This window comes from Eublepharis macularius, chromosome 2, assembly GCF_028583425.1.
Source record: "Eublepharis macularius isolate TG4126 chromosome 2, MPM_Emac_v1.0, whole genome shotgun sequence".
Taxonomy (NCBI): Eukaryota; Metazoa; Chordata; class Lepidosauria; order Squamata; family Eublepharidae; genus Eublepharis; species Eublepharis macularius.
The window spans coordinates 186,012,628-186,031,509 of record NC_072791.1 but is presented as its reverse complement, the minus strand read 5'-3'; the positions used below and the strand labels follow the sequence as shown (position 1 = coordinate 186,031,509).

The 18,882-nt window shown below is 37.9% G+C and overlaps 1 protein-coding gene across 42 annotated transcripts in view; it reads left to right on the top strand.

The window, feature by feature from the left end:
• The window catches only part of NEB (nebulin), a 219,199-nt gene that overhangs the window by 181,507 nt on the left and 18,810 nt on the right, over positions 1-18,882 (top strand). For 15 of the 42 annotated variants that reach the window (XM_054971307.1, XM_054971310.1, XM_054971317.1 and 12 more), the window contains 15 exons: positions 474-584; positions 728-832; positions 1,971-2,075; positions 3,600-3,704; positions 7,394-7,504; positions 7,943-8,053; positions 8,193-8,306; positions 8,404-8,508; positions 8,791-8,895; positions 9,270-9,374; positions 10,414-10,506; positions 13,185-13,277; positions 15,966-16,058; positions 16,492-16,584; positions 18,337-18,429. In XM_054971307.1, coding sequence (XP_054827282.1) covers positions 474-584; positions 728-832; positions 1,971-2,075; positions 3,600-3,704; positions 7,394-7,504; positions 7,943-8,053; positions 8,193-8,306; positions 8,404-8,508; positions 8,791-8,895; positions 9,270-9,374; positions 10,414-10,506; positions 13,185-13,277; positions 15,966-16,058; positions 16,492-16,584; positions 18,337-18,429 — 1,542 coding nt within the window. The remainder of the gene's footprint in view (positions 1-473; positions 585-727; positions 833-1,970; positions 2,076-3,599; positions 3,705-7,393; positions 7,505-7,942; positions 8,054-8,192; positions 8,307-8,403; positions 8,509-8,790; positions 8,896-9,269; positions 9,375-10,413; positions 10,507-13,184; positions 13,278-15,965; positions 16,059-16,491; positions 16,585-18,336; positions 18,430-18,882) is intronic. The other 27 variants (XM_054971336.1, XM_054971332.1, XM_054971330.1 and 24 more) reach the window with 9 other exon arrangements.

Here is an 18,882-nt window from a genome sequence, read left to right as displayed (position 1 = left end):
TTTATCTTAATGGGTTGTTTTGTGTACTTTAAGCTGTTTATGGAAACATACCTTTTAAAAAGTGAGCAATTATGCAGATTTTTTGGTTGCCCTTTTTTTGTAACAGAAAGTTAATGAACATTTTAGGCCATTAAAAATGTATAGAAGTATAATTCATGTTTCTTAACAACCATACTTTGTCACAATCATGTCAGCTTTCTCTAAATTTTGGTTAATCAATCGACAAGCATGGAGCTGAAAAGTAAACACTGAATGAAAGAGGCAAATATCACCTTGTCAGTGAAGCATGTGATAATTTCTTTCTAGAAATATCTTTCATCCTTTCTTCAGTTTTGTTCTTATGTCCTGTATCTTCAGGCCTACTGGCTTGCAGTCAAGCTCTCTTTTACCAATCTAATTGTGGATATCTCTTGGCACTTGACAAGTGAAAATCCAGAACACGTTGTAATAACACTTGTTCGCTTGGAATTTAGGTGAAGTACAAAGAGATCTTTGACAAGGAGAAGGGAAAGAAGCCGCATTATGACCTAAAGGAGAGCAAGATTTACAAGACACTAAAAGATGCTCATCACATCGCTAGTGAGGTACACCTGACTCATTAGTCTTTTAAGTGTAGTTTTGATGGAGAACTGAATTACCTGAAGGCTTGTTTTATGTCCTTTGCAGATTAAGAGTGCTCAGTGTTGTTTACAGTATCCTTTACAGAAACTATTTTTTCTCCTTGCAGGTTAAATATAAGGCAGACCTGAAGAAACTTCACAAGCCAGTGACGGATATGTCTGAATCCCTCTCAATGAATCATGTCCTGAACACCAGCCAGCTTGCCAGTTCCGTAAGTTCCTGAGAGAGATACTCACATCCGTTAGTGTTTAACATTACATCCATCCACATTTTTGAAATAATCTCTGCTAACAACTTCTGTAGCAGCTTTCCTCCTTGACTGTTCCTAGGAAATCACCTGGTAGTGATCTCTTCTCTCCTGCCTAACAATTCTATTCTGTGTAGATTAGTGACATTAATACCTTTAGTTTTAGGACAATTTTCTTTTAGTGGTAGAACTGTGAATGTCATAAAACTTCTAACCAAATCATAATGGCTTCTTTTTTTTTACATTTTTAACTTGTGGTTTTGACTAACAGAAACACCATTTCCCCCCTTGTTTTCACAATTTTCTTTTTACTTATTATTCTTTGAAAATTTCTTTGGTAACTTTGAAAAAGCTTTTAAAATTATTCTACTTTTTCTTGAGTTTCTCCTCATACTACTCTTTTGCTACAGGATGATGAATGTGCTAATGAGATCAAAGTCACCACCACCCGATTTACCGCTGATTTATGCTCTCTATATTTGTTTTTTCTCTTTTTTAAGTTTTTTTTTAAAAATCAAACAATTTTGTTAATAAAAAGCATACAATAAATTATGAGATAGCATAGATTAACAAGTAACAATTGGTAACTAAGACACAACCAAAAACCAAAGTAACAGTGACAAGGCTTACATTCTAAGAACTACGTTATAGCAATTCAAAAACAGATTTGTGAAAATGGTTCCTCTATTTGCAACTTCAAAGCTTAACAGACAGAATCAACGTTAATCAAATAATGAATACCCCTAAAACTGCTTTTGAAGAAATATTAGATTCTCAACAATTGTCTTGCAAAGGCCTAATATCCAAAGTTTACAATATTATATTAAATACATGTAACCAAAAGACTCTAAATTATCAAACTAAATGGTCAGATGATTGCAAAACTATTTTTTTAAATATATATATATATTATATATACAAAATCTTGTTCCCTCTTAGTTCAACGTAACAGTTATCAGTGCGTTTTATTTTGTTTTCATTTTTTAAAAATTTGCATTTCTGATTTCTGCCTTTATATTGAAATATTTGGATTAGCTGCAAATAGGCGGCTGATCTGGTTAGGATTTTTATTATTGAGGCAGTTCTGACACCTTTCCTTTAGTACCAGTACAAGAAACAGTATGAGAAGAGTAAGGGTCACTACCACGTGGTTCCAGATAACCTTGAACAGCTCCATCTAAAGGAGGCCTCAGAACTTCAGAGCCAAGTAAGTCAGATGATCAGCGTTTCTCATATCTTTCATTCGTATTTATTTTATGCTTTGTATCTTACCATTTGGTCAAATGATCTCCAAGGCAGTTTACAATAGATTAAAACAATATAAAAATGATAGTTGCCAGTGTAACTTAGATTCTGTTAGCCAAAGTGGTCCCTGTATCTGGCCTGTTACATATGGAGCATCTTCTACATGTATTGAACCATACCTGTGTTCCAGGGCAAATACTCAAGCCTATTCAGTCTATTGTATATACAGGTCTCATGTTAGAAAGTTACTGCCAGTTAGAAAGTGAGAAAAGCACAGGAAACACCTCCATCCATATCAAAGTGAACCAGGGTTACTAATGTGACATGACAGCATCTCCATCATCTCTTGATGGAGAAGGACCTAATATAGATATTGAAAATGTATCATGTTAAAAGCCCCCTCCCTTTGGCATTCCTGCTGCTGTCATTACAGGTCTCACTGTGAACTTAGGGGAAATAACTCCCAGGAAGTAACTCCCGATAGCGTGCTGTCATGCAGTACTAAACATGTCACATTAGTAACCCTGGTTCACTTTGATATGGATGGATTTGTCTCTGAACTGTTAATATCTGTGAACCAATTTGAGCACTATTCTCTGTTGATATTCTCCTTGTTTCACATGTTCAGTCACACAATATTTCTTTATCAATCTTACCCCAGAATACTGAGCAGTGTACAATAGTTCATCCAACAATATAATTAGGATCTGTAGACAGTAAGAAAAATGTAATTCATTAACAAGAATTGATATCAAGTTGCCTGGAAATTAAACTTCTTTTTGAATTAACTACGTGGTTTTGCTTAGCATTCACCTGCACTGCAAATGAGAAAACTGGGAACTGTAGATTTTTTTAGAGGTGCTTAGAAGTATCGGATTAAAATTCAAAGCTAGTTCACAGAATCCATTGCTAGGTTTCGTTGAATAAACCAAGACATTTAAGCCTATTTAATGTTAGTTTATGTCCACAGTTGAAAATGAAATCCTGCCCTTGATAGTTGACTTATGGTGACCCTGGTGGATTTTCATAGCAAGAGACTAACAGAGGTGGTTTGCCATTACCTGCCTCTGCAATCCAGTCTTTGCTGGAAATCTCCCATCTAGTTGCTAACCAAGACTGACCCTGCTTAGCTTCTGAGATCTGACGAGATCAGGCTCTCCTGGGCATGTCCGTGGTAACATATAAAGTATAGCCACTATGAGATAAAATCCTGTAATCAGCTGCAACCAATTTCTGTATGAATTCAAAACAAAATTTGCCTCAAATCCCGTTCTAAAGAATTTACTCCAAGTGCCTGTGCCGTCTCTGGACTGGCCACGTGACAGTGTAGTGTGTGTGACTGGCTTTATGAACTGAGGGGATGTGGTCATTTCAATATTATCTCAGGAATAAAGAAGGGGGACGCTTTTTCCACAGAATCTTTTCTGTTCTTCTATTTATTCTGCTGTGGTAGAACAGCTGGTAAAACTTGATTCCCTCTTGACAGGTGAAATATAAGGAAAAATATGAAAAGGAAAGAGGGAAGCCCATGCTGGATTTCGAAACTCCAACATACATCACTGCCAAAGAGGCTCAGCACATGCAGAGCGAGGTATGATGCTGTTTCACAGACAGCAGTCTGGTTTGATTTGGGGAAACGCGGGCATAATTCTTATTCTGGCTGTATTTTAATGATTCCTGATAGGATCTCACTTCTTTAATAATAATATAATAACATTCAATTTGAAATGTCTTTGCTGGGTTGGATCCAAAGGTGCCGTTATGCTGATGTAACAGCTGTTGGCAGAGGAGAGGAAGGTGGTTTTCATTGATTCCCACATAAGAAGAGCTGTTGGAGGAGACTAGTGGCCCATCTGGTCCAGCATCCTGTCTCACACAGTGGCCAACCAGTTGCTTTGAAGGGCCAAATTGGACATGGGTGCCAAAGCCTTCCGCTGATGCTGCCTCTCAGCACTGGTATTCAGAGGTTTGCTACCTTTGTACATGGAGGCTCCTTTCTGTAACGATTGCTAGTAGCCATTGATGGATCTCTCTTCCATGAATTTGTCTAACCCCCTTTTAAAGCTACCTATGGTTGTGGCAATCACTACCTCTCCTGGCAGTGAATTCCACAGTCTAAATACTCCTTGAATAATTTTATTGGGTGCCCCCAAGATCTAGTATTATGGAAGAAAAAGATCCCTCAATCCATTTTCTGCACCCCATGCACACTTTTATTAACCTCTATCACGTCTCCCCTTAGCTATCTTTTTCTAGACTGAAAAGTTCCAGACTCTCCAGCCTTCCTCATAAGAAAGGTGCTGTGCTCCAACCCACTAATTATCCCGGTTGTCCTCATGTACTTTTTCCACCTCTACAGTATTCCTTCTGAGATACAATGACCAAAACTAAACATAGTATTCTAAATGATGCTGTGCCATAACTTTATATGTGGTCATTTCAGTATTGACTGTTTTATTTTGAATCCCTTTCCTAATAGTTCCAAGAATGGAGTTTGCCTTTTTCACCTCAGCCACATGCTGGGTTGACAGTTTCATCAAACTTTACAAGATCTCTTTCAATCTCAGCCTTGGCCAGTTCAGAACCCATCAGCATATATTTAGGATTTTGTTGTTGTTGAAGTATACACCCCCATATATACTTACCCACGGTGAACTTCATTTGCCACATTATTGCTAAGGTTGCCAAACTCCAGGTGTGGCATGGAGATCTCCCAGAATTACGACTGATCTCCAGATAACAGAGATCAGTTCCCCTGGAGAAAATCACTGCTTTGGAGGGTGAACTCTATGGTATTATACCCCACAGAGATCCCTCCCACCAAACCCTGTGCTCCCCAGGCTTCACTCCAAATCTCCAGGAATTTCTCAACCTGGAGTTGGCAACCTTAGTTGTTCACTCATTCAGTTTAAAAAGCTCCTCCTATAGCTTGTCAATATCTGCCTTGTTTTTCACTATTCCCACTGCTAGGGTTGCTAGGCCCCTCCTGGCAACCGGTGGGGGGGGGGGAACTTATCGGGAATCGGGATACACAAACCTCTTGTCTCCACATGATGACATCACTTCCGGCACAACCTGGAAGTGACAATAGCGCGATAGAGCTAGTTCTTTATCAGCCCCAAACATACTGTTTTCACTTTGTTTTTGACCAATTGTTAAAGAATTGCTCCCAAAACAATGCTATTGCTTTCAACTCATGCTGGAAGAGAGATCATCGCACAGGGATGACAGGCATGGACCCTCATTTCCCATGTCTACCTCCTGTTCCTCCCACCAATCAGCAGGTGATTGGTGGATAGAGGCACTGATTGGCAGGAGATTACTCACTATAAGTGGGCACCTGGCAAGGCTACCCACTGCAACCCCCCCTTCCTCCTCTTGTGGTCCCTGAGGGCTCAGTGGGCTGCAGCAGGAGTGGGGAGGTGTGGAACTCCAGTAACTATGCTTTGGAACCAACCTTTTTTTATAGTGTTACAGCACAATATTTGTTATGACAAATAAAAGATGTTTGGGAGTAGGGCTGTATAGACAACAATTGTTTAATTTAGAATTTGCGGTATTAAGTAATCTGGTATCGGTAGTTTATGAAAACACAGTTTGTTGCTTTCTCCCAGCCTGCCAGAAGACTTCTATGGTAGGTAAAAGTAGAATGAAATAATTTCCAGTAGATACCTTCTTTATCAATCCTTGTTTGTCTCCAGTGTTATAGTATTTTCTCTCATTGGCCTGTCATTCTATTATTTTAGTTTATTTCATAACCTGTTTGCAGTTTTGATATTGTTCTGTCCAAAATTGAAACTTATACAGGGTGAAATACCCTTGTATAAGGTGTTTGGTCATAATGTTTGGAATGATTCTATCAGTTGTTTCAGTTCATCTTTTCCTTACACAATTATTCAGAACAATGTCGGCAAACCTTGTAAGGCAAATGCCGTATATATCAAGTCCATAGCACAAGACAGTGCACTTTCATTAACAGTACAACTCCACAAACCTAACAGTACCACTCTAATCAGAGCCACACCCTTCTAAGCCTGTTACTTCAATTGGCTTAGAAGGGTGTATCTCTGTTTAGAATGGCACTGTTGGTGTGGTTTGGCCTGATGTACAAGTAGTAATGCAACTCTGGAATGCTCTTGCTCCTCTCCAGAAGTGTCACAGCCCCCCACTGCCCTTGGCCATCCCTTGTTTACAATAATCCTGCACAGCGGATTTCCTTTTTATAGCCAAGAGATCTCTTATTTTTCTTTCAAGAAAAGGAAAGAAAGTTGTCAGGATAAAACACCTCCTTGAGGTTTGTAGAAAGGTGGGATGTGTATGTATGTATGTATATACATGCAAACACAGACACATATTAATTTAAAATATAATAAATAAGCTGTGGTTTTCCCTATTACCTGTGCCCCCAGAACTTTTAAATGGTGCTTTTTCTTGTTATTTTCTCTGCCAGTTTCTAATCCAGTAGATGCCCTGGAAAGGATGCCAAACCCAATTTTTTCCCTACTAATTCAGAATCAATACTTAAGCGAATTCCTTTATGGCACCTATCTAAACTGTTGGGTAATAAATATTAATTAAGGACACAACCATATTTTGGGTTGGCCTAGAGAGCAGCTGTAGCATAGTGGTTCAGTGGTTGGATGCAAGTCAGCATCTGCTGGTTCAAATTCCACTGCTGCTGTGGGCTCAGCAGGGGGCTTTGGGTAAGCCATTTCTCCGCCCCAGCTCTCCAGCTAGATTGTGGGGGTACTAATAACACTGACTTTGTTCAATACTCTGGCTGAGGCATTACATTTTCTAGAAGAGTGGTATATAAGCATAGTATTATTGTTGTAGTTATTCCCATTTCCATGCTATTTCTTCGATTTCACCACCCCCCTATGCTTCAGCACTGAAAAAAAAATTCAATGGTATGTGGGAGAAGAGAAATGTTTTTCTGAAAATGATGTGAATGCATGTCCTATAATATACTTCCTCTTTCTATAGTAATAGTCAAGGAACACTAAAGCATAGCAATGACAAAAATATGGCAGCTGACAATTTTGGTCATTACTGAAAAATGGACATGATTGTCCAAAAGCTTAGCCACCTTATTACCGTCACATAGTTATGGTTGCCACTTTTAATATGGCAAAACTCTCTCAAATGTCTGTGAGAACATATAACAGCTAACATTCTAGCAGCACTGTACAATAACGCTGTTCTTCCTGGTATATTTTTCACATTGTTTCAAAATAAACACTATTTTCCTTCTTTTTGTTTTCTTCTAACTCCTATTAGAAAGAATATAAAAAAGACTTTGAAGAGTCCATTAAAGGCAGAAACCTTACTGGCCTGGAGATTACACCATCTTTATTGCATGTCAGATACGCCACCAAAATAGCAAGCGAGGTAGCAGCTACTCTGTTGTCTTCTGCTAGTACAACCCAACCAGTTTTCACTAATTGTCCTCACCAAAGCAGATCCTTCACTACTGTCCTTTCCAGGCTTAAACATTTACCTTTTGCATGATTCCCTTTGTGTTTGTGGCTTGTTCTAGTTAGTTGATATGAAAAGTCACTAATTGTTCACTGTAGTTGCATTAATGTTGGTGTTCTTGTTGGCCAAGTCCACACAATTGTTCCATTGTATATGTTCCTTTCTTAATTTAAGTATGTTGACCTGTCTTAGTTTGTATCTTGATAACTGATAGATTCTTGAATACCATAACTGTTTGTTGCTTTAAGATGATCTTAAAATTATGTGCTGATTTTTTTTTATTCTCAATTTTTTTTGTTGAAGCTTTTTTTTGTTTCTTCAGCTTTTTTTCTTTCCACTCTTCCTCCATAGAAAGAATACAGGAGAGATTTGGAAGAAGGTGTCAAAGGTAAAGGCCTAACTATTTTGGAAGAGACTCCAGATTTACTCAGAGCAAAGAATGCAACCCAAATCTTGAATGAGGTAAGTACATCACCGGGTGAAACTGTTTTGGGGCCTGTTCTGACACTTGGGAATCAGGGTAAGTGTCTAAATGTATCTCACTCTTGGTAAACATCCCCCATTCTAACGTTTCATCTGTCTCACACTTTTTAAACCACAGAAAGAATACAAGAAAGCTCTGGAACTGGAAATCAAAGGAAGAGGCTTGACAGCACTTGCAATGGAAACACCAGATTATATGAGAGCAAAGAATGCCATGGACATTGCTAGCCAGGTCAATGACAACAACTGGGCATCAATCTAGAATTAAATGAACATGTATTTGTAAATGTGGTTAGTTTGTGTACTTACCTGTGACCTTTCCACCACAGATTAAATATAAGCATTCTGCAGAAATGGAAAAAGCCAACTATACCACTGTGGTTGACACTCCAGAGATCATTCATGCCAATCAAGTGAAGAACCTTTCAAGTCAGGTAATGACTTCTGTTACTTATACTGAAAAATTCCTTCAACCTTGCATTGTAAAGGGCAGGCATATTACTGTAATGAGTTATAGTAAAGCCAATCGGCGTGCCAGTTTCCTCCCACTCATGAACAGTTGTTTATGTCATGAGACATACAGGTTTGGGTTGTATGATTCATCCCTCAATCAAGGAACATTTACTTTCTAAAAATATTTGCTTTCTAAAAATGCTCTTTTCTCTTGTTAATAATTTGTTACTACAATGGTAAACATTTTTTTATTGTCACAACAGAAAAAATACAAGGAGGAAGCAGAGAGAACCATGTCATATTATGTGCCTGTCCTAGACACACCAGAAATGCAGAGAGTTCGGGAGAACCAAAAGAACTTTAGCATGGTAGGTATTTATTTTTATGCTGTAGCACAGCAGGCAAAGAATATATGGAAATTCGTTTACTTTGCATGGGTAAAGCTGCAAAGTAATGTGTAAAAATGTAAACATATTGGTGGTAGCCAGAAATTGCAGCTAGAAGTCTTCCATCTTCTACACTGGCAGAGAACGAGCATTAGAAATAACCCAGTAGCTCCTATCCAGGACAATCTGAGAAATGCTCAAATTACTCATCCTGTTGAGATTAAAGAGACTTGTTGAAAAAGAGATTTCAGAATCACTAAACTACTGTGTCTTTTCAAAGAGTCAAACCACACATACAAGCAAAGTTGAATACTTCTGCAAGAACAATAATCTAAACATGTATGTTTTCCAAACAGCTTCAGTACCAACATGATATGCAGCATAGCAAAGGAAAAGTCACCGTGGTAAATGAAACACCAGAAATACTACGAGTTAAAGAAAACCAGAAGAACTTCAGCACGGTAACCTTACTTTCCACCATAGTATTTCGAATAGTTTGGTCATAACCATTTTTGTCCTGTGTTTTTAAAGACCTCCACTTGAGAATCACCCTTGATGCTCTTGAAGCTCCTTATGTACTCATCTCTAAGCCTGTATGTGAGAATGTGCATAAGCACAGCCTTACTCTTTCCCACTTATACTCATGAGGTAGAGCTATTGCTGTCCCTTACAAATGTGTCAGCTTGGACAGTTTCACACTGACTCCCTTCCTTTCAGCAACTTTCTGGTGACCCCGTAGAGTAAGCACAGTGTAACTGACAAAAGTATTAAGAACTGTCCGTCCTTGTTTTGTCTATGTGGCTCTGCGGACTGTGTGTTTGTAACATACAGACGTGCTCTTTTTTATTTAGCAGCTGCATCAAGTATGTCCTTGTTTTTGCTTGTTTAGTATGTTTTAACCATGATGTCTCAAAATGATGTTAAGTTTTATTATGTGATGTCTTTGCTGCTCATGATGATTGCCTGTGGTTGTCTAACCAGAACAGTGGAGTGTCACATAAAACATTTGAGTTAAAATCAGTGCCATTACAACTTCTTTTCTACACAAAGCTGGGTATTGTATGCCACTCAGGGCATTGGAGGCCACTCTTCTCTCCCATAATACATCAAAAAAGCCCCCACTGAGGTCCTCCAAAGTGGCATTCAGTAATGTGCAAAATTGTCACTGTGGGCACTTTTGATGTACCCCTGGGGCTCTTTAAATTCCAGCGACAGAATTTGTCCAAAACACCCAGGTGGACAAAGACAGAATGGCTCCTTTTTAAACGTTTATTAGCAAAACTGGCTTTGTCTTCAAAATACTGCTGAAATGAGTGTGTCATTTAGATTTTTCTGTAATTAAGGAGCAAGCTGCTTTGAAATCAGTAGTAGTTACTCCTGTGCCATTTACGACCAGGACGCTAATACGAGGTCTTTCTTGCTTGAGTCTCCACTGTTCTTGTAGACCTTTTCTACCAAGTGATAGTATTTTCTATACTCAATTTTGTTGTCTTGGTTAAGATTTTATATAAAGAAGATATTGGAACAGGAACAGCTATTGAAAAGACGCCTGAGATGCAGCGAATTAAACAAACCCAGGATGCAATAAGCACGGTACAAAACCCAACCGATATTTAACACACTTAAATCTGTGCTGTTCCAACTTATTAAATTTCACCAGCTTAAAAGATCCTAACAACAATTCTGGAATAACATTTGAAGTTCTTGGTTAACTTGAAAACAATTGATGGTTTTATCATCATTCACGCCCCTCCCCTCAAATAATTTGCTAACTAGTTCTTTCTTCTATTTTTATCTTCATAAATAAAGTATTTATACTAGGAATAATCTAACAATTAACATTTTCTAATTATCAACTAATTTGAATCATTTTTTGAAATATATAAAATATCATTGATTTTAAATTCACAGTAATAAAAATAGTAACAATATTTTAAAATGGATGGTAGTTTGAAATAATGGATTTCTTTCTTACAGTTTCTTCTTTTTTCCCTCTGTTCCCTCTAATTTTCTCCCACAATGTATAAGGTATTTTTTTAAAAAAAGAAAAAGAAAAAAATAGCTTTGATTGTATTTTATATGTCTTGCTTTTTTTTTTACATGTTGTTTTAAAAAGTGTTTTACTGAATGTTACACATATGCACCCATGCTGGATTGAATAGGATGCTTTTAAAATACATGTAGTTTATGAGAATAAGTGCACACATATATATTTGAGTTCTTTGATATTTCTAGGTTTATTTTCATTTTCTTAGATTCTTTGAACTTTTTAATAAAAATTGAATCTCGAATATTAGTGTCATTTCAATATGCTAGAATAGTTCTACTAGACTCTGACACCCATTCATCTAATGTCAGTTATGACTGTAACACTATGTACACTTACTTGGAAGTAACTTCCATTGAATTCAGTAACTTCCATTGAATTCAATGCATAGGGGTAGGGTACAATGAGACTTAGTCATGAAATGTCACAGCAGAAAAAATTATATACACCTCTGGACCCTGTGCATCATAATCCATTGGTTTCAAGATCCACACGAACCTGTTGTTTCATTTTCTTTTAAGTTGGGCCAACTTCTGAGTTTCAGAGCAGATTCCTAACTGACAATGCAGAGCATTCTCTTATGTGTGCAAAATTCATTGTGTGCATGTAAGTTTACAGAGCTCTGGCTTTTGGCCATAGCCAGGATCTAGTAAGACTATTTGGGGGGAAAGTACCAGGATTTAACTGATATATTCACACTTCCCTGTACTGGATTGACAGCTTGTTTCATATGATGAGCCAGCACGAATGCAAAACACCTAATGTTGACAATGACCATAGAGCTGAAGAAGTAGAAAAGAGCAAGAGTCCAGACCTATATGACTAACAAAATTTGTGGTAGGGTATGAGCTTTCGTGAGTCACAACTAGATATGGGCACAAACCACAATACGAACTAAAAAAAGCCACGAACAGCCCAATCAGCTGTTCGTGAGCAAGGTGTTCGTGAGGCCCAATTCTAAATGAACAGGTGGTTGTTGCAAGCCTCGTTTGTTGCTGTTCATCAAGCCAGACAATCTGGCACCTGCAATCAATTCCCTTGGCAACCAGAGGCAAGGACTGCCTGAACTCTGTCTGAACTCCTGCTGTTGCTCTGGAAACCCCAATCTAAGCCCAATTTAGCTTGATAGGCAGGTCTTCCTTTCAAGTGTGGAGCTCCAAATTTGTTCCAAGGAAGCAAAGAGCATGGGGGAGGGGGGCTCCCAGCTCTGGTTTTGCAGACAGTGAGGGAGAGACAGTTGCTGTTGGCATTTTGAGAGAGAGACAGGAAGAGTGCATTGGAGCTTGAATTTTCTTTGTGTGTGGTAGGATAGGGATCTGCCTCTTCAAGTTCCAGGGCTGCTGCCAGGCTCTGGGCCAAGCTATTATTTATTACTGGTACATTTCCTGCTGCCTGCTCAGGTAGGGTTTCTGGGAGTGGCGTGGTAGGGATCTTGATGGCTGGAGGAGAGCCTGCTGGCCCCCACGAACAACGAACATGTTCGTGAACAGGATCTTGTTCATCAATGTACATTGTTCGTTGTTCGTGGATGGCAACGAACAACGAACACCATGTTCGGGTTTTTTTTAATTCGTGCCCATGTCTAGTCATAGCTCAGTGAGCTGTGACTCACGAAAGCTCATACCATACCACAAATGAGGTGTTACTGGACTCTTCCTCTTTTCTACTGCTACAGACAGACAAATATGGCTAACTATCTTGCTCTATCTCCATAGAGCGGAAGTATTGAGTGAAGTACTATAACGCTGCCCCGTGATGGATGCAGGGCTTATGAACAAAAAGCTTTGACCTGTGCATACCCAATCAGATAATATATGGTATACCTCACATTTGTTTATTTGTGCATAGACTTCTTTCATACAGAAGCTCTGATGTTTTCTTTCTGCTGGGAAAACAGTTTCCCTGCAATGACAAAAATGCTGGATTAATGTGCCCATCAGCTTAAATCCATGATACTTTTATTTATTTGTTGATTGGGCTTCAAATTTAAAGTTTTGAATTTCTGAAAAAAATATTGTTTCTTAATTTTCTGTAGCAATCAGTGTTGAGGAGGATCCTTTCCACATGGGTGCATGCGATGCTATTAGTTCCCACGATTGTGTAAACTGCCGACGATATTTGTATTTTCTGTTCTCTTTGTGAGGTGGATATGTATGTCTCATGTACATAAATGTAAGTCGTTTTTGTTTCGTTTTTGTTTCTCTGATTATGTACAACTTTATAGATTAAGTACAAGGAAAACATTGGAAAAGGAACTCCCATTTCTGATCTTCCTGAAGTAAAACGTGTCAAGGAGACACAGAAACACATTAGCTCGGTAGTGGCTGATATTTTCTATGCTCATTTGTGTGAGAACTATCTGGTAACAGCGTGCTGTTCATCTTACTAAACAGCCTTTTATCCCCCTTGCTAACAAGTGCTACTATCATCAGTCTTTGACTTTAGAAGAGCATTCCTCAAGCTTTAACCTCTAATAGCTTGGACAGTAACTTTTTATACAACTAGAGAAGAGAATAAACATGTTTAATGTTGGACAAACAGAGAGTGAGAAAAATATTTTTATTCTTGAAAGAAGCATACAAATGGCTCCAGTCAGAGAGATCAAAGGTTGCTGACCTATAAAAATTGACACCTGACACAAGCTGCTTCACCCTGCTCAATGATAAGGTTGTCCTTGTGATTGGCATAATAGCCATGTGGGGGCTGCTTGTGGTTGGTTAGTTAGTGAGCAATAGGTACTCTGCACATGTTGAGAAGTGCTCTGGGCACATGCAAACCAATTCAGTGAACTTAATTCTATTTAAAACAATGGCCTGGATCCTAGCTATTGTTTCTGAGGGTGCAAGGAGTTCTGCTCACAGAACATGGTTTTCCCATGTCCTACCTCCTGCAGAATTCCAAAATGCCCCCCAATCCTGTTCTTGGTGAGGTTCTCTGTCACTCAGGAACAGGATTTCTGGAAGGGCATTTTGAGCTCTAGTGGTGGGGGATGGAGAATTGTGCACAGAAAGCCTTGCACCCAGAGTCAAGATCGGACCTAATAGGTTTAACACCAAAATAGATTGTGATGACCCATATCATTTATTACTAAATATTTATTGCAGGGTTTGGGTGAAGCATTATAAACCACCTCTAAGGTTTAAAATTCACTATGTGACCATGTAGTCTGAGCAAGTATGGTCCTTGGGTCTGAAAATCTAAATAATTTATCCTATCTTACTTAGGCTGGATGCAGACATCATTTTTAACCAATGCTAAATCAGAATATTGGACAAACCTGGTTTCTTCCTCTTTGCCCTCACCCTCCTCACTCTCTCCCTTTTTCTGTAGACAACCCTGGTTGGAAACTAGATTTGATTATCCGCGACATATGGATGCAGATGTGAAGGTTAACCAATAGTTAGCCCTCACTCTGCCCCCATATTCTAAACTTGAATTAAGTATTCTAAACTTGTCAGGGAATGGGGACTGGTTCTAGTTAACCCATGCACCTGTAGTTGTACATGGTGGGAAAACAAAATTAGTTTCTAACCGGGATTCTGTATGGGAAGGAAAGAGGAAGGAAGGAAGGAAGGAAGGAGGAATGTGGGCTATGTACAAGGTAGGTTTGTATGTTTGTTTTGGCAGCGCAGAATGCTAAAGTTGGAACGATACAGAACAGAGCAGCATGGCCCTCCACAAGAATAATATTTGGGAAGCATTCCCTTTTTTGAAAGCCTCCTGCCCAAATTCACAAAAAAGCAAGGTTTGTGTACATCTCAGTTTAATGTCAGCTAAATGTGATGTCTAAATGTAGCCTAGTTCTACTTGGTGCCTTAAAGCAACAGGGTCATATATTCTCATTGGGCCATAGTAAATAATTCAGTTGAATGGTTCAGTTGAACAAAAAATTCATTTCAGTTATTACAGACAGCTTTTACCCTTCTCATTGATTATTTTATAGTACATTTGCCTGTTGAGAACAAGAATTCTGTCTAGTGAGGTGTAGCTACTTGGGTAAACCTGTGTGTTTGTTTACAGAAAAACTTGTAGTGATAGTTATTAAGGAGCTATCATATTTTACCAGTAAGTAGTACCTTCTCCTCTCTTGCCCTACGCACTGTCCCTTTTCACCTGATCGTTAGAATACTAATTGTTTTTTTACAATTCATTTTTGCATAATGCAGTTATATTTAGGCACAATGTTATCCCGTATCTAACTCTAGATATATGTCATTTGCTTTCTTATGTTTGAACTGACGGAATGCTTCTTCTCTCTAACATTTCCCCATTTGGGGAAGAGGAACTATTTTAAAAGGAGTGAAAAACAGGACAAGTGTATATTTTTAATTGGTGCAAAAACATTGGTGTTCTTTTATTTCTTTTTTTTAAGATAACAATTTCATGTAATAGAACAAAATTTAAGCCCAGTAGCAACTTAGACTAACAAGATTTTCCAGGGTATAAACTTTCATGAGTCAAAGCTCAATTCATCACTTTTTCAGTTTCATGTAATGTCGCTATTTGTAGATCTGATTCTACATTAAAGCTCCAATTAAAGCTCGTGTGAATGAAAATTGTGCAAGAACTCAAGATGGAATCTAATACATAATTCATTACCAAAATAGAAAAACAAATATCAGTAAGAAGATTCGGATACTGGCTTCCCCAAAAACTGTAGCACCAAACTGGGATGTTAAATAGAAAATACTTCAGAAAACAGATGTCTGTAATCCTCAGCTCTAGGAGTTCAGTCCCTACTTTGCCTTGCAGGTTTCTCCCTAAAAGCATAATGCTTATGCAGATAATAAAAATAATTCTTTGTGGCATACCAGAAAAAAAGCAACTCATACTGTCTTCAAAATATAGTAGTAACGTCCCTATTTGGACTATTGTACACAATCACCAAGCAATAACCAAAGATGTACATGCCAAAAAAAGTATAACCAAAGTTCTGTATTGTACATAGGTTCTGTGAGTGTCTTTGAACTATCTGCTCATTTTCCTGAATGCTTTTATTCTGCAGGTTTTGTACAAAGAAAATGCAGGGCAAGGAACCCCGATACCTGTAACTCCAGAAATAGAAAGAGTGAAACGCAATCAAGAACACATTAGCTCGGTATTTCCCAGTGAAATCAAAACTGTCCTAACAATTCATCTTTTAAAAATAACATTCTAACCCCCATTCTCTACATCCTACTACATACTATTTTTGTGACTCTTTCCTCTCCCTGATCTGTTTTAACCGTTTGTTTTACAAAGTTAGAGACATTAAAATAATAAGGAAACATTAAAAAACCCCTGCAATCCTCAATAAAATTAACATTAAATTGCTCTCCCATCATACATTTTCCTCTCTTAATTTCCTACCTTTGACATCTTTTTTCATTCACATTTTTAATGAATAGTGTGATCATTTTCTGTACTAGACCAAGCATGGGATTTAAATATGCGCTACCAAGTATTAATAATACTAGCAAGTATGAGTCACAAACTGTAATGACTTCACCTATTTTGAGTGCTTTTTGTAGATAATGTATTGTGCCTCACAGGTGACATACAAAGAAAATCTGGGGACAGGAACGGCAACTCCTGTTACCCCTGAAATGGAGAGAGTCAAGCGCAATCAAGAGAATATTAGCTTGGTATATCATAAAATATAAATGATTACTTTTAACAATCACCCCTTTTTCTAAATATTTTGCTTTAATCTTGCCACGGGAATTTGATTATCATCACCTCTTTACCATTTTAATCAAATCACTAAAATTCTAGTCAGTAAGGTGTAAAATTAAAGCACGAATGTAACGTTCTGCAGTGATTTTAACTCTCTTTGGCTCACACTATTCCTTCTTCCCACCCATGAAAGAAAAATATTTATTCTAAAACAAATGATATTCAGAGTGAATTCTCTGCATCCTTATAACAAGAGATGTTCTAATAGCCTTTGGCATTCTTGTTTGGTGCAGTGTAAAACTAAAATAAAATTCTAACATAAAACCCTAACATTTCTTTCAAATAGAATCATAAAATGTAATTTATGTTCTTTTATTGTTGCAATATGTATATGTATATATATCAGCAGTTTTTACTGAAATCATTTTGGAAGGCTTTCTGCACAGAACTGGAGTAAATTTATCATTGTAGACTGGAAAACAATTCAAGAAAATAACAAGAAATGGCATTATGCCACAAATGACCATATGTGCATCTCAGTCACCCATTTTTCTGATCTTCTTGCCACAGCACAGGGTCATTTTTTTCCAGATTACACGAATTACTGCGAAATCATTTGTGAACCAAATCGCAGCTCTTTTCACAAAAGCTTCCAGAGGTGAAACAGACCATTGTTATTTTCCTAGTACCTTCCTATATTTTTTTAATGAAAGGAAAAGCATCTGAACAAAATTAGAAAAGATTTTTTTCAGAAGTTACCTCACAACCGATGATCAGTGAGGGTGTATATTTATACTCAAATTTGATCAACCTTCTATAATGGAACTTGAGAAGGAAGCCGGGGCCAAGTTTGCATCCAGGTTTCTGGCAGGAGGTGACTATTGTATCGATTACAGGCAAATGTACCTATTGTGTGCAAGGGTGTGTGTGGTGGCAACCAGGGTTTTTTTTCTGGGAAAAGAGGTGGCGGAACTCTCAAATGGAAAATGAGGAAGAAACACATGGGATTCTTTGAAATCATATTATTTTCAAGCACTATTGCCGAGTATTTTCAAGAGGTACCGGAACTCCATTCCCCTGAGTTCCCCCTGAAAAAAAGCCCTGGCAGCAACCATGGAGCTGACATATGCTTCGGGAGGTGTCTCTGAATATAGATATGCTATCTGGCTCAGGACTCAGGAGGTAGCCCAGACAAGAGTGAAACTAAGCAGGCCCAGTCATGGTAAGTACTTGGAGGAGACCACAAAGGTAGTCTAGGGTTACTATGCAGAGGCAGGTAAAGCAAACCACCTCTGAACATCTCGTGCCTTGAAAACCCTATGTCTCTATAAGTCGGCTGTGACTTGACAGCCTCAAAAAAAATGCTTATTTCCTTTCCCTCCTTTATGTCAATAGGAGACAATGTAAAGAAACTTCTGAGCGGGCAGAGTACTAGATATCTTAATATGGGCTAGATATGACTATGAATAGGCTAGCCGAACCCCTAAAGTCAATACAACTGTGACATTTCATGAATATATAAAAATTGTACATTCTTATCTTCTCATACACATTATTGAGGTCAAAATGCAGATTATATTTTTTCCTTTCCCCCCTTTATATGTATGTCTGTGTTTTGGAGTTCATAAGGAAAAATAGTAAACTGCATTGTCCATTTTGATTGTGTATTTTAAAGTGCACCATTAAATTCTTCTTATTTTTGACACTGCTTTGCCACACAGGTGTTGTACAAAGAGAATTTAGGGACTGGAATACCAACATCTATTACTCCAGAGATGGAGAGAGTCAAACGCAATCAAGAAAACTTTAGCTCGGTATATTTGTAATTAAAAATGGACTTAAAAATAATTTAAAATGTAATTAACCTTTATCAACCTTAACTTCTCCTCCATAATATAAAACTTTCCATGTTTTAAAAAAATAATCATTTTAATAATCAGATTATTCAACTAGTGTTACCCTTTCCCTTCTATCCATGATTTTCCTTTGTTTTTCCATTAGTGTTGAATTTGCTCCTAATGTCCTATTCTTCCATCAGGTATGACCACAATGTACCACATTGTTTTTGCAACTTTTTTCATTATTTTTGTTCACAATGATTTTGGAAAAATCTTAATTTCATGCAGTGGTACCTTCTTGACTTTTCTCCCTTTTATTGTGATACTTCAGTTTTATCCCATAGATATCCTACTGTAACTTTGTGGAGATGTTCACAACCATATAGGGAGGAACACGTACGGAAAGTGATTGGGATCTTTTTGACTGCC